Source organism: Triturus cristatus, chromosome 1_2 (assembly GCF_964204655.1).
Source record: "Triturus cristatus chromosome 1_2, aTriCri1.1, whole genome shotgun sequence".
NCBI classification, from domain to species: Eukaryota; Metazoa; Chordata; class Amphibia; order Caudata; family Salamandridae; genus Triturus; species Triturus cristatus.
In genome coordinates, this window is record NC_140580.1 from 1,008,763,558 (window position 1) to 1,008,776,699 (window position 13,142).

Here is a 13,142-nt window from a genome sequence, read left to right on the forward strand (position 1 = left end):
TTAGGCACAGAAGAAGGCCCAGGTGGAATCAAGATGTATTAAAGAGTGCACTGGATGCTAGAATACTAAAGCTGAAGGATAGAAAAGGACTTGAAAACAAAGTCAAATTGTACTCATTATGAAAAATGTATCAGGCCAGCAGTGAGTGGAAAGGCACATCTTTGCGCCATAAGCAACATTAGGAAAATGCGGACAGTGCAGTTCTAGAAGAAGATGAAGACAGAGAAGAAGTGTAGCCAAGACCTGATAGGATGAGAGTTTACACTTTAGAATTAGTGCCCAATTCGCAAAATGTATTCTGTGAGTTGGAGGGTGGCATACTCTTTAAGTTGTCTAAGTCAATCTTTGTGACAGAAGATAATCTTTATAAATTGGACCCATAGTAGCAAGTGGGCATAGAAGGGGACACATGTTTTATATGTGATAAACGAAAGAGGCAAACAGCCACAGATGAAATGTGGCCACCAAATCCGAGGAACTGAAAGGAAAAGCAGGATTCCTAGCTGAGGAAATAATGTGTTATAAAAATAGGAGAATGGCAAAGATAATTAAAGGAAACGTGAGGAATACATAAGTGGGAAAAATGAAGGTGTATTTTTTCTATGAGACATGCAAAGACATGTGCCAGTCGTCCACACCTTCCTTCCGGAGGGGCAAAGGATAATCACACTTAAGAATCATCGCCATAAAAGTGAGAACAAATTACAAAAAAGGGACTCAGTGATATGAGAGGTAGAGGACAAATACTAGGCTAAGCACATATACCTGAGCGGCTCTTGGATGGGAAAAAGCCCTTCCTAAGAGCTACCTTTGCCAAGCAACAAAGGAAGGCGGCGCAGACAGGTTGAGTAAAACCTAACAATAACCATCTATTGAAGTGACCACATACAATGGCACAAAGGATAGAGCAGCCCACTCCAATAAAAGAAAACGTTGTAAACACATGGTTGTATGTCTTTTTGTTTCAGTGTACTTACAAGGTGATTAAATGTGCTTTGTGGGTTATGAATGTTTCTGTGTCCATTCTATTCTGAGTCGAGTGTGGTGTGCACATGGGATTGAAGTTGATTTAATGACTTGGTGTGACTTGGGCTGCTTGAAGCACTGGTGTTTAGTTGCTTGTGGCACCTTTTCGTGTGTGGTCGTGACTGTGGGTGGTCAGTCTACTTTGCAGATGTGCGCCTTTCACCAGTCACCCACACTTGCCCCCTTTCCTGGCTGTTTGGTGGATGTGAGTCTGTACGATTGCTTTTTCACACCTGCTTCTCAACAGTGACCCCTCCCGTGAATTTTCTTTTCCCTTTAGGAATCTGTGCTCGTTGAGGCTCTGCACGATGGGGGCTTTCATATTGCATGCGCTTGTTCTTGGTCTGTGCATGTTGGTTGGGTAGGGTCATTTGTCATAGTCTACAGGATACAGGAGGCCTTCATTCTGGCATATTGTGGCATTCCATACAATGGGAAGTGTCATCTGGCTCCACAGGAATGTCCTAGTCACACACCACCATCGGACCTCCTGTGCTTTGTAATGGCACTATGTTCTCGGCTAATGGTAAAGAATAATTTTGATATATATTCATGCATGAACAATGTTAATGAGGGTAGAGGAACATCTCGGAAAGGAGATCCTGCTGAGATAGTGTTCCCTGAGTGTCTTTTCCAAAGACCTCAGCCAGTCAATAGAATAAATCCAGGGAGAAATCTGTGAATGTCAAGTATGGCGGCTGGAGGTCTCCTGTTGACAATGTTTCCTTCACATTTACATTCTTTCTCTGCTGCTTTCTCTCTCTCTCTCTCTCTCTAACTCCTCCACCTGTTTTTCTTTCTCAATCTTTTCTAACGTCGCCTTTAATTTTAACCTCAATTTGTGATGCTCCCTTTCTTTGTGCCTCTCATTTCTTCTGCAGTATTCATGACGCAACTCCAATGTTTTACCCTTCCCTGTCTTTTTACAACCCTTATTTATTGCTTCCCATACCCAATGTCTGCTCCTTTGCCATGCTATTCTATCTTATGTTCTCCACTACCCACAGCCAGTGCCTCAGCCTTTACATGTCACTTTCAGCTCCTTTACCATCTCCACTAGCCACAATCAACACCTCATCCTTTCTATGTGTAATGCACCAGTGCCTTACAGTCATGGCCTACACCCTTTGTCTCTCCCTTTTCTAGTCTCATGTTCCATCTTAGCAGTTGCTGTTGTCCATGCTCAGAGCCTCACATTTTCTGCATTCCTTTCACCTCTCCTAAAGTCTCCACTACCCACTCCAAATGTACCTCCCTATCCCTCTATAGTGGTGTAACACTTCCTTGAAGTCTCCACTGCCCACAAATATCACTCACTTTCATCTCTTAAGTCTTCATTGCTCACATTTCCCCTCTCTTATCAGACTCTTACAACCGTTTTCCCCATGCCCAATATTTTTGTCTTTTCTTTGTACTTTTTTCTCCCTGTTTATTACAACCTTTTTGCCCATGCCCAATATTTTCGCCTTTTCATTGTTCCTTTTCTCCCTGTCTATTAAACACCCATAGTGCATAACACTATTTCTTAATATCTTCAAGACTTCACTCTTCACCACTATACTCTTCATTTCTTTTTGTTTCTCTCTCATGAATGGTTGCCACTTCTCCACATTATCTTGCACGTCTACCCATCCTATCCCCACCAATCCCCAGTCTTCCGCTCTTTCTCCTATTTTGCAGTATTCCCCCCGCTCAGCCTTTCTCTGTGCCTTGATTACGTTTACTTTCACCCCATCTATTGCCTCCAACCAGTCTCCATGCTTCATTGTCCCTCTCCACCCTTCTCTACCACTTCTCCCTCCCTCACTTACGTGGGCTTCACCCCATGATTCTTGCAGTAAGTGAACCTACAAATCGCTTTGATTTCTTATAATGCATATCACCAAGCCTTATGTGTGCTGGAGCCAAGGGTGGTTCGTTCCTCAGGTGGTAGAGTATTAGGGTTTTCGAAATCCTATTGTTGGTGTGTATGTACACACACTCATCAGTGCAGAACTGGATGGTTTAAGTAAAATGGTTCAAATTGATTCAGCGCACCCGCAAAATATTCTATAAAGGGGGATAAAAGTGGAGCTTCCTTTCCATGTTTTCTGGATCAGATATCACAATTAATGAGAACGCAAAAAGAACCAATCACTCTGTGTAGATGACTGAGTTCAGGGGCCCAGTGCATTTCTTACCTGCAAAGTACATAATGGGTCATATGGTATGGAGGTTTGGCCGTGGGACACTTATCTGGTGGATTCATGACATGTCTCGGAGATGCAGCGTTTCTCTACCGTAGAAATGAATTGGCAAGGCATTACTCCGTGACTGCTACATAGAGGTTGCTATAGCTCAAGCACTGTTGGCAGTGAGGGGCTTGATACAGGTATATTGAAAAGCTGCTTGATATAGCCGAATGATTCTGGGATTGCTGTAGCCATACTACTTATGTCCTATATTCAGGCTGTGTTACTCAGGGCATTGGTCTTTCTCCTGTGGGATTGAACTGCTCCTTGATGTAATTCAGCGGTTTAATATAGAGTTACTAAATATAAATATATTTGATGGCTTTGGGAGCTAGTTTCATCGCTATGGAGCATTTTCTGTCTACGACCCCACGGGTGAATGGATAGTCAAAGCAATGGATTTAAAATGTTATTCCTCAACCAATCTTATCTGCATAAGGGGTTCTTATTCCACATCTCCAGCACACAAAAGGTTAATGGTTAGTAGTAGACTGCATAGTGTGTATCTTGCTGTCCAGTAAAGACTTTCTCTGGGTGGGGGCATTGGGAGGGCAATCGGGCTATTACTGATGATGAGAATGTTCTGCTCCTTTCAGCGTCTGGTGAAGATGAACATGCCCATCTCAGACCAGACCCTAACTGTGCACTTCACGTCCACTCTCATGGCCTTGATACGTACAGCGCTGGACATCAAACTGGCTCCTGGTAGGTTCTTCGGAGTGAGGAAAAAGCGTCAGTTCCCTGCGTTTCAGGTTAAGTCTGCAAAATGTGTTTATCAAATGCTATGATCACAAATATATCTGGCAGGGTCCCCTAAGCAGTCGCCAACGAGGGTAACTATCATAGGTTCAGCGTTGCACATATTTATAGTTGATATCAGAAGTGTCTAGAATCAAGTTACATGGTTATAGTTTCAGATTCTCTAAGCCAAAGATACAGAAATGAGATCATGAGAAACAGTGAGAGTGGGAGAAAGTGGCCTTCAATTATGTGTAAACATGATGCTCTGAATCTTCACTATCTTGCATACTCAGCAATTTTTGAAAATGACACCTCAGATGCCAAATACAAAACCTGTCTTACGTTGAGGCAAGAGCTTCTCTTTAATCCATCAGTAGGGTGTGATGAAATGATATGTCTTACAGGTTCCATAGCTAGATGTTAGCTAAGCTAAACTGTAACAGGATTGCTGAGCAAGGGGTATAGGGGCCATTGTGATCACATCAGAGAACTGATATGCATAACTGTTCATCAACCCTACATCGTAGTTCCCTGATTTTGCCATTGGCCTGTGGGTCAGAATGGTTGATTAGAGACATGCAATCACAACGTTTGAATGAATGATTGTGCTGTTTTGGCTGTACCAAATCATATTCTGTCTTTCAGCGACACATCTAGTGTTTTCAGCAGAGGTCACACAAAACCACAGTTAGGCCTAATTCTAATTCCAGAAAAACAGGACTAGAAATGTTCAACTCCTTAAGAGTGGGAGAATAAAATCTTAGTGCTGGGTTTTAGGCCACTGTAAGTCTAAAATCCCATTATACCCAACATCACTCCATAAGGATCATGCTGATGTTTACTTGGAATCCAGAAACCACTGCTCTCTTGGCATGCTTGTTCAAAGTCCACTCTCCATCTCTGCCCAGTAATGTATGTTGTTTACTGTTCCTACAGGTGGTATTGGGCAACACCGGTGTGATGCTGAGCTCCGGAAAGAGATCACCTCAGTTTGGCCCAGTCTTTCACAGAAGACCTTGGATTTATTGGTGCCACCACACAAACGTAAGTGATGCCAGGGCAGAGCAATGTCATGCAGAAGGATCAGGCTGACAAAAGACAGTTGTCAGTGTATATCCGGTATCAGGGAGGCTTGCCGTCTCGCACAGCGGAATTGGCAATCTCCCTTATCCCCAAGTTGATGCCAGCTGGGGGCTTTATGGAAATTCGAATTTAGATTCCAGAAAATATTTATATTATGACCGTGCACCAAGTGGATAGGGCGGTTTTCAAAGGCACATATAATTTTCTTGCAAATACTCAGTCCTTGCTGAGGACTTCTTATGATGTTTGTTAGATAAACTTACGAGGCCTCTACTATAACCCCCACTATAGGGCACTATTATAGTGTAAGGGGAAATTTTCAAAAATGGCACTTTGTCTGTATCCGGGACACCCTCTATCATCCTATTCGAAGGTCTGTCATCAGGTCTGAGGTCACTGGCAGAATAGTTCTTATTGCAAGGTCTAGAGTGCGTAAGAATGAGCTCAGAGCCCATTGGTAAAAGTGCCTCTGTCACAAGGTCTGACAGATTTAATGACATCACTGAAAAGAAGTGCTTCATCCGGCTGTCTGTAGTTCCCCTCTTAATTCCATACAAGGTCACGGGTCTTGGGCACACTTTCAACCAAACGACTGTTGTTGCCCATTTTGCTACCTTTGAATCCACTCTCAGCTCAGTGATGGAAATGTCTGAAAGGCTAGGTCTCGCAATCTCTGAAATCAGCCAGAGAAAGTGCTCCACTTCCTATATCGAGAGCTACCCGAGGTCACTGATAGAATTTTCCAATTTCCTACATTTGAGACCCTGCTTTGACCTTGGATAGCTGATAATTAATGTCGTACGTGGTAGATGTTACACAATTTCTTGCTGCGTTTATTCATCTGTTTTTATTTTAATATCTGGGGCACTCTAGATGTAATGAAAGAAATGAACCCTTTTCTGCATCTGGGTCCCTTGGAACTCAATGATATATGTTCTCTCATTTCCTGCATTTGGTGCCCTGCTTAGATCATTGATAGACATTCATTAGTGTCCTACACCAGTAACCTCTCCGAGGTCCATGGTACATGTTCACCATTTTCTACACCGTTACATGTCATCGATTTCCTCTTTCTAAATGTACTGAAAGCACTGATACAAGTCCATCAAATTGTCAGAGACACTCAGAATGCAAAGATAACGTTCAAATGTTCTCTATTTCTAACGTTTAAAATATCCTTTCCCCTCTCTTGTATAACAAACACCTCTTTCGTTTCCTCTTCCTTCCATTCAATTACCAATGTTTCGTTCTTTTTTGTCTTTTAACTTTTATCCTTCCTTTCTTTCCATCTTTTCCTTTTCTCTTTCCTTACCCTGATTATCTCACCACCATTCTTTTATTCCCTTTGAATTCTGCTACCCGTCTCGTCATTTCTGCTGCTTTTCTGCCACTGTCTCTATCTCTCACTGGATCTGCCTTCATGATTCCAACACTCAATTTCTCGGGCCTGCTCCGCTTCCCCCTCATATCTTGCTATCTCCTCCAATCTGTCCTTCTCTTTCTATTGCTATGGCTGTCTTTTCACCACTCTCTTTCCAACGATACCAAATTTCTCCTGTTTCTTTTGCTATTCCTCACCTCCATCCTACTTACCCACTCATTGTTTTTTGCTTTTTCATCACCTTGTCTCTCCTTCCTCCTTCATGGTTTGCCCATCCCTTGTCCAGCGGAAGAGATGACCGTAGGGAAGGTCTATGCAGCACTCATGATATTCGACTTCTACAAGCAGAACAAATCAAACAGAGACCAGTCTCACCCGCCACCCGGAGGCCTATCCCAGGTACCCAGGATACCTCATTTTTGTGCACAATTTGTCTTTAATTATGCATAAGGCTCCTAGTTGCACTATTTTACAGATTTTTACATTTCAGTCTGTATTTCTTTAAAAAATGGTAAAAGTACAGAAAGTTGGTCTTTTTTTGAGTCTCTACTTGGTGATTCATGATTGTGTTGTCAAAATCACCAACCATGCAGGCTATAGTAATCTAAGCCATACATATTATAGTAACATCAACCACAGACATTATATTTACACATGCCATACGTACAGAGGTGGCAAGCGAGAGCTCTTGTTCAACAGAGATCACAGTAGCACAAGCAATAGATGCATATTACAAATGCAAAACCTTACACAAACCATAGAGATTACAGTAACACCAACCATAGTCATTACTCTAACATAAACCATATATACCACATTAATGAAAAACATAACCATAAAGATTACAGGAAGAACATCCATAGAGATTCTAATAACAGGAACACGAATCATAAAAGAAACCAGAAAGTGTACAGCAAAACAAACCACAGATGTTAAAGTAACTCCATTTTAAAGGATTCATGTAAAGCATCGTAGTGATTAATAAGGCAAGAGTGGTCATTGGCAAAGCCAAAAGGTCTGGCTTTCATTTTGTAACAAGTGCAAACACAGGCATGCACAACTTCCGTTATGGTGGTGTCAGTAATGGTGAGGTTAATGATGATAATGGTGTTGGTAATGATGTTAGTGGTAATCTTGGTGGTAGAGGAAGTGGTTGGACTGGTGGTGGTAACTGTGGTGGCGGTAACGGCAGCATTACAGAAGGTGGTGGGAGTGGCCCCTACCTGAGTCATGACTAAAACATTAAAAAATTAAAATAGTAAAGAAAATACAAATAGTTACTTTCTGTGTATACTTCATGTATGAGATAAAAATTGAATGTGTATATTTTTCAGATGTATAATCGTCCTGTATATCGATGCTTGTTGCACTGAGATTATCATACCCAGAAATTACCTGGTGTGATAAAGTCTGTACCCTTCGATAACTTTCTGAATTTCAAACCTTCTGGAATTTCACAGGGAAAAAGAGTACTGTATTTACCATGACATGCCAATTCTGGTGCACAAGCACCAAAATCCAATTGTTATTCCCAGAACTTCATATAGGTGTAATTTAATACACTGAAGCTGGGTGAGTTGTGTGTGTTAAATAGCATCTACCCTGCTACTCGTAATCGGAGAATTTCTAACAACACATATTGCAGACAGCTGTCATGTCAAATCAAATCTAAAATGCATACCTGTTAAGGAGGCAAGAAGAGTACCTGCCCAAAGGGGATAATATAGTATTCTGATGTTATGGTTTTTCTCCTATGTTATCCTGCTCAGCCTGTGTGAGTGTTCTGAGTGGAATGTTTGGTGTGTGGGCTAGGAGTGGAATGCTTGAGTGTCTGGATGAGTGATGACAGTTGGTGGATGGGGCTGAGCAACTAGCAGGCTGCTCCTGGTGGCGCTGTTTATGAGAACCTACAGGCTGCCCTTCAGCACTTATACACCTGATGATGAGGATTTATGCTACATGTTGACTTACCTGAATAAAACTACTTGGATTATAACATACCAGCGTGGACTACGTCACTACATTCATTTTGGCGACGAGTTGGAGACGTCCCCACGCTCTATGGTTGGTATAAGTGGCCTGAAGAGACCTCAAGATGCCTTCTACAACATGTTGGGAAGAAGCTACTACATGGAAGAGACTACAGGCGCAAGCAACAGGAACAAGACGCTACAAAAAGGAGTCACAAGAGACCAAACAAGAGTATCTCTTTAAAGACATTGTGCTACAAAGGGGACAAATGAAACAGGTACAACGACAGCACGCTGAGCAGCCCCACCGGTGTCCATTACATCGGACAGCCCTCACACAAGCGTGCTGTACCCCATCTCATGAAGACACAACGACAAGAACTAAGCTTTCATGTAAAGTATGCCAGCACTCTATTTCATGGACGTTGCACAGGGTGTGATTTACATTCTCAAGTTATCTCCAACAAGCTTGGCGAACTCTACATCTGTGCGCTACATAAGAGGTGGTCTGATAAACTTCACCTGCAAGCCTGACAAACTCTTCATGTGTGCCCAACTGCACACTGTATTTGCGTGCTGCACCTGGTGAGCCTTTTTGCCTACAACCCGATTGATATTACCATGGGAGCGCAGGTTCCTACTCCCCGGGACTTGTGCAGCGACGCCCATGACAGCACAAAAACAGTTTCTGATGGACTTTTTATTTTATGACATTTCAAGCTTCAGGGTTGTTTTTCACTGGCTGTGAATTACAGAATGAACCAGGTGTGAAGACGTGTTTGGGGATGGACTGCAGCTGTGTCTAAAGTGCCCCTGCGGTCATTGTCAGGTGAGACATTGCTTTGTCTTTGATTGTTGGGCAATGCTGAGACCTCATTCTCTGCAGCGTTATCCAACCGACATCTTCATGTTTATAATCAAACGAAGCTCGTGACTAGTACTGCATGCGCTTACCTTAGTGAAGTTTCTTCGTCTCGTGCAGTCCTTTCTGTGCAGCGCCCTTCGTCAGCTACTGTGACGGATATGTTCTCTTCAGCTCCGGCGAACCTGTCTTACGTTTTGGGGCACGCTGATGCCGGGAGACACCTGGCGCGGCGTAATACAGTGTGCCTCCATCTTAGGTTTGCTTGCTTCAACATACTCGATTGTGTGTTTGCCAACCATGCCTTCGTCTCTGTTGTAAATGTGGGAAGTGCGGCGTTTCAATAAAGTTATTACGAACTTTATGCCTCACAGGAACGCTGCGGTGAAGGAATTGGCTACACGCAGTGCTTAATTTGTAAAATATTAAGTGCAGGTGCTCACATTGTTTTGGATGCCACACCCACCTACCCCGGCTCCACCCTCTTCCTCCACTGGCTCCACCCACTTACTCTATTGGCTCCACCCACATCCTCAACTGGCACTGCTGTTAGCCAGATGCAATTGTGCGAAATAATCTACCCTGCAACCCTAGGTAGTGTACAGTGGTAGGTGGTGTTCTCCAAAGACCTAATGGTGGGATAGTGGTGCGTGTGTGCCACTGCTTTAATAACAGGGTTCCTCTTAAATCATTGAGATGGGCAGTATGGTGCCTTTTTAAACTCAGTGTGGATTAATGATAACAGCTCCAATACATTATTGATAGCTTTCTTTTTATATAATTATAAGTCTATGTTTTTTATGTTTATGTGTCAAAGGTCAGTTTTGTAATTGTTATTTAACTTTTCATTAAGGCTTCACATGTTCATTATCTTATTGTACTTTAGTGTCATTTTACGGTTTATATTAATGCGGGTCTAAATTTAACCCCCAACAAAACAGATTTTGTTACATCTCTTGGTACTTAATCTCTAACTCGGTCCCAACCTACTTGGATTCCACTATTATCTTTGAATGAACACAGACCACCACTGGTTGCTCTAAGTCTCTCAATTTGCCCAATTTTGAATTACTTAGATCTTTTGCATAGGTTCTAGCTTGTTATGCATGAAATAATGTTCCCTATTTGTGTTGCATTTAATAGCTTAAAATGTTGTTCTCACATAAGTAGTCTGGATAGTATTCGTAGTGCTTATGCACTATGTAAAGCGCTCTGATGCTCTTGGGACTTATATGAAGCATCAACTGGTAAATTAATTTATAAGGACATTAAATATATCTAATCCATGGATGGACTGATGCATTGTTTTAAAAGCTATGGATGAATTCACAAAAAGTTCAGACCCCAGGATACTGAAAGAATTCTTGAATTAGATATGAACAGAACACCACTGAGGAATCCTCCAATTTACAGAACCAGTCATTAACTGACTCTCAAACCCCTACACGCAACATGAGGCCTCATCCAAATTTCCTTTCCTGGCTACAAATATTCCACAGTTCTGTTTACACAATTGCAGCACATCTACCTCCTCAAAACAAGAGAAAAATACAGTTAGGAAAGCTGGAGTGCATGCTTGCCGACCTACCAGTAAATATTTATTTAGACCTTCTGGTTGTCTGTAAATTCTGTTTGTGGGGACATTCTTGGACCATTCAGCTTCACTTCTTGGTAGTCTGAGTGGTACTTACCTTCCCATGCCATTGACTCTAGTCAACCGAGTTCCTCCCCAGACCCCAATGTCCTCCAACAGATACTCGTTCCATATTAACTCCATGATTGTCCAAGGTTTGGAGATTTACTAATCTATAAATTCACCCACAATACAGAGTGTAAGCTTGACTTTCTGCCTGCTATTATAATGGTATCATACGCCTCCTGTTGTTTAACTGCTTTCATGATCTTCATGACACTACCCAAGATTTTCAGTGACATTTTGTGTTCTTGGCTTAGTCCCTTTAAATGATATCAACATTAATTAGTCTGTAACCCCATTGGTAGTGGTTAATATTCTCCACTATGTTTTGCAAGTTTCATGACAAGATGCTGCATTCACCACTGATTAGAGCAACCATTCCTTAACTATACAAATCAGTCTTTTGACAAGTGAACTGCTTGCAGGTACTTAAAAGGGATGTTTCTGTGTCCTACAGCCATGATACAAGGGAGCCTCTTCACCTCATTGACGTCACCTCCATTCCTTAGTGTAACCTGCCCAAATACTTTCTTCATAACTTTTATTATTACAGTGGTGGTAAGCTCTGTAAATAAGAGTCACAATCCACTTGCTTCTACATTATTGCCCATGTCATGATCGCTTTGGGACAAGATGAGGAAGGATACCTAGAGCCACATTTTTCAGGGGTGGGTGACATTGCTACGGCAAACAAGGGTAGTTTTCACACCATGTTCACCATATTGCTCACTACACAACATACAACTTTGGTCCATCTAGTGTCAAAATCAACAATACATAGGTGTCCTAACTGTACTCCTATATAGGTGACCTTTATGTGTCAAAACTGTAATCTGTTCAATGATGATCCTGTAAAGCCTCTAAGCTGCAAGCAGGCTCAGGTCAAATAGCACCTGGGGATCGCCATTTCACCCTGCATATCATGCAGTGTGATGTAAAAAACTCTGAGCCTATGAGCATTGCACCATAAATAAACACCAACATATTAGCTGATTCAGCACCAACATTATTGTTTAACACCATAATGAGTTTATCTCATATACCTGAAAACTCCGATTCGCCATGCTTCATAGTTTGCGTCATTACATTCAATCATGTTTATTAACAAAATAAGTATCAATCATAATGCAAAATATATCAACCCATTACATTAAAATATTTTATTCAACACCTTCTCGGTGTTCAATTGTTAAAAATGTCAAATTGCACAAAACCTACAAGCAATTTACATTTGTTTGTCCGTGTGTAAAAGTGCCAGTGTGTTTGTTGCACTTGATAAAATTAGTTTCTGTAGGTATGTTGGCCCTTTTGAATGCTCATTCTGTGCAAGTGCACCTGTATGTTTTGTGCCTCTAATTGCGTAGGCTGTACAAAGGATGGGGCTAAAAAACTACATTTCTATGTAACTTCTTCCACCCACAATTTGAGTGAGAGGTGATGCAAACACTTGATTGCTTGAGAGTACGAACAGTATTGAGAACTGCATCTACCAGAATGCTTTGGGAGTAATGACGAAGTCAGGCAGTTTGCTCTCCTGATCCATCTTTTACATTTCTTAAATGATGATCCATATGTGACTTTGCTGAGTAGACTTGTCAGAACTGGTACAGACCTTTCCAATTCAGGAGCTGAAGAGCATTACAATGTCCTAAGTTGGTATTGGGTACTGTAGACCCACTTTATTAGCACAAGATACATATTGAATATGCCTGCATCTACCACTATGGCCAATGATCAATTCATTTTTTTTTAATATATCTGCAATGTTAAAGGTCTCTTCAGGAGTTGTTTGTTCTGACAGGTGGGTCCAGCCGTTTTGCCCATCATGTCATTAATCGGCATCATGTGTTGGCTGCTGTGATGTCACATCTACAACAAAGTATTTAAGCATTCCACGAGTTCAGACTCAAATTGTGAATACATGGAAGAAACTTCAGTTTTTGGACAGACGGGGAAGTCTACTCGTGCTGAATCAATAATTCCTCCTTGTGCATGAATGTTTGTACTAACCTAGCACAGGGGGCATTGAAAGCATTTGAGGAAGCTCACAATTGGAAACTCCACTTACCCTACCTGGAAGGATTTACTACTACCCTGTGAAGCACCTCACGTTTACCAGTGTGGAACCACTCCCAAATACCAGCCAAAATGA

At 41.8% G+C, this 13,142-nt stretch overlaps 1 protein-coding gene across 1 annotated transcript in view; it reads left to right on the forward strand.

The window, feature by feature from the left end:
• Positions 1 to 13,142, forward strand: part of CACNA1B (calcium voltage-gated channel subunit alpha1 B) — a 1,044,174-nt gene that overhangs the window by 962,543 nt on the left and 68,489 nt on the right. The window contains exons 39-41 of the mRNA XM_085611669.1: positions 3,854 to 3,962; positions 4,935 to 5,042; positions 6,749 to 6,861. Of these exons, the coding sequence (XP_085467795.1) occupies positions 3,854 to 3,962; positions 4,935 to 5,042; positions 6,749 to 6,861 (330 nt within the window). The remainder of the gene's footprint in view (positions 1 to 3,853; positions 3,963 to 4,934; positions 5,043 to 6,748; positions 6,862 to 13,142) is intronic.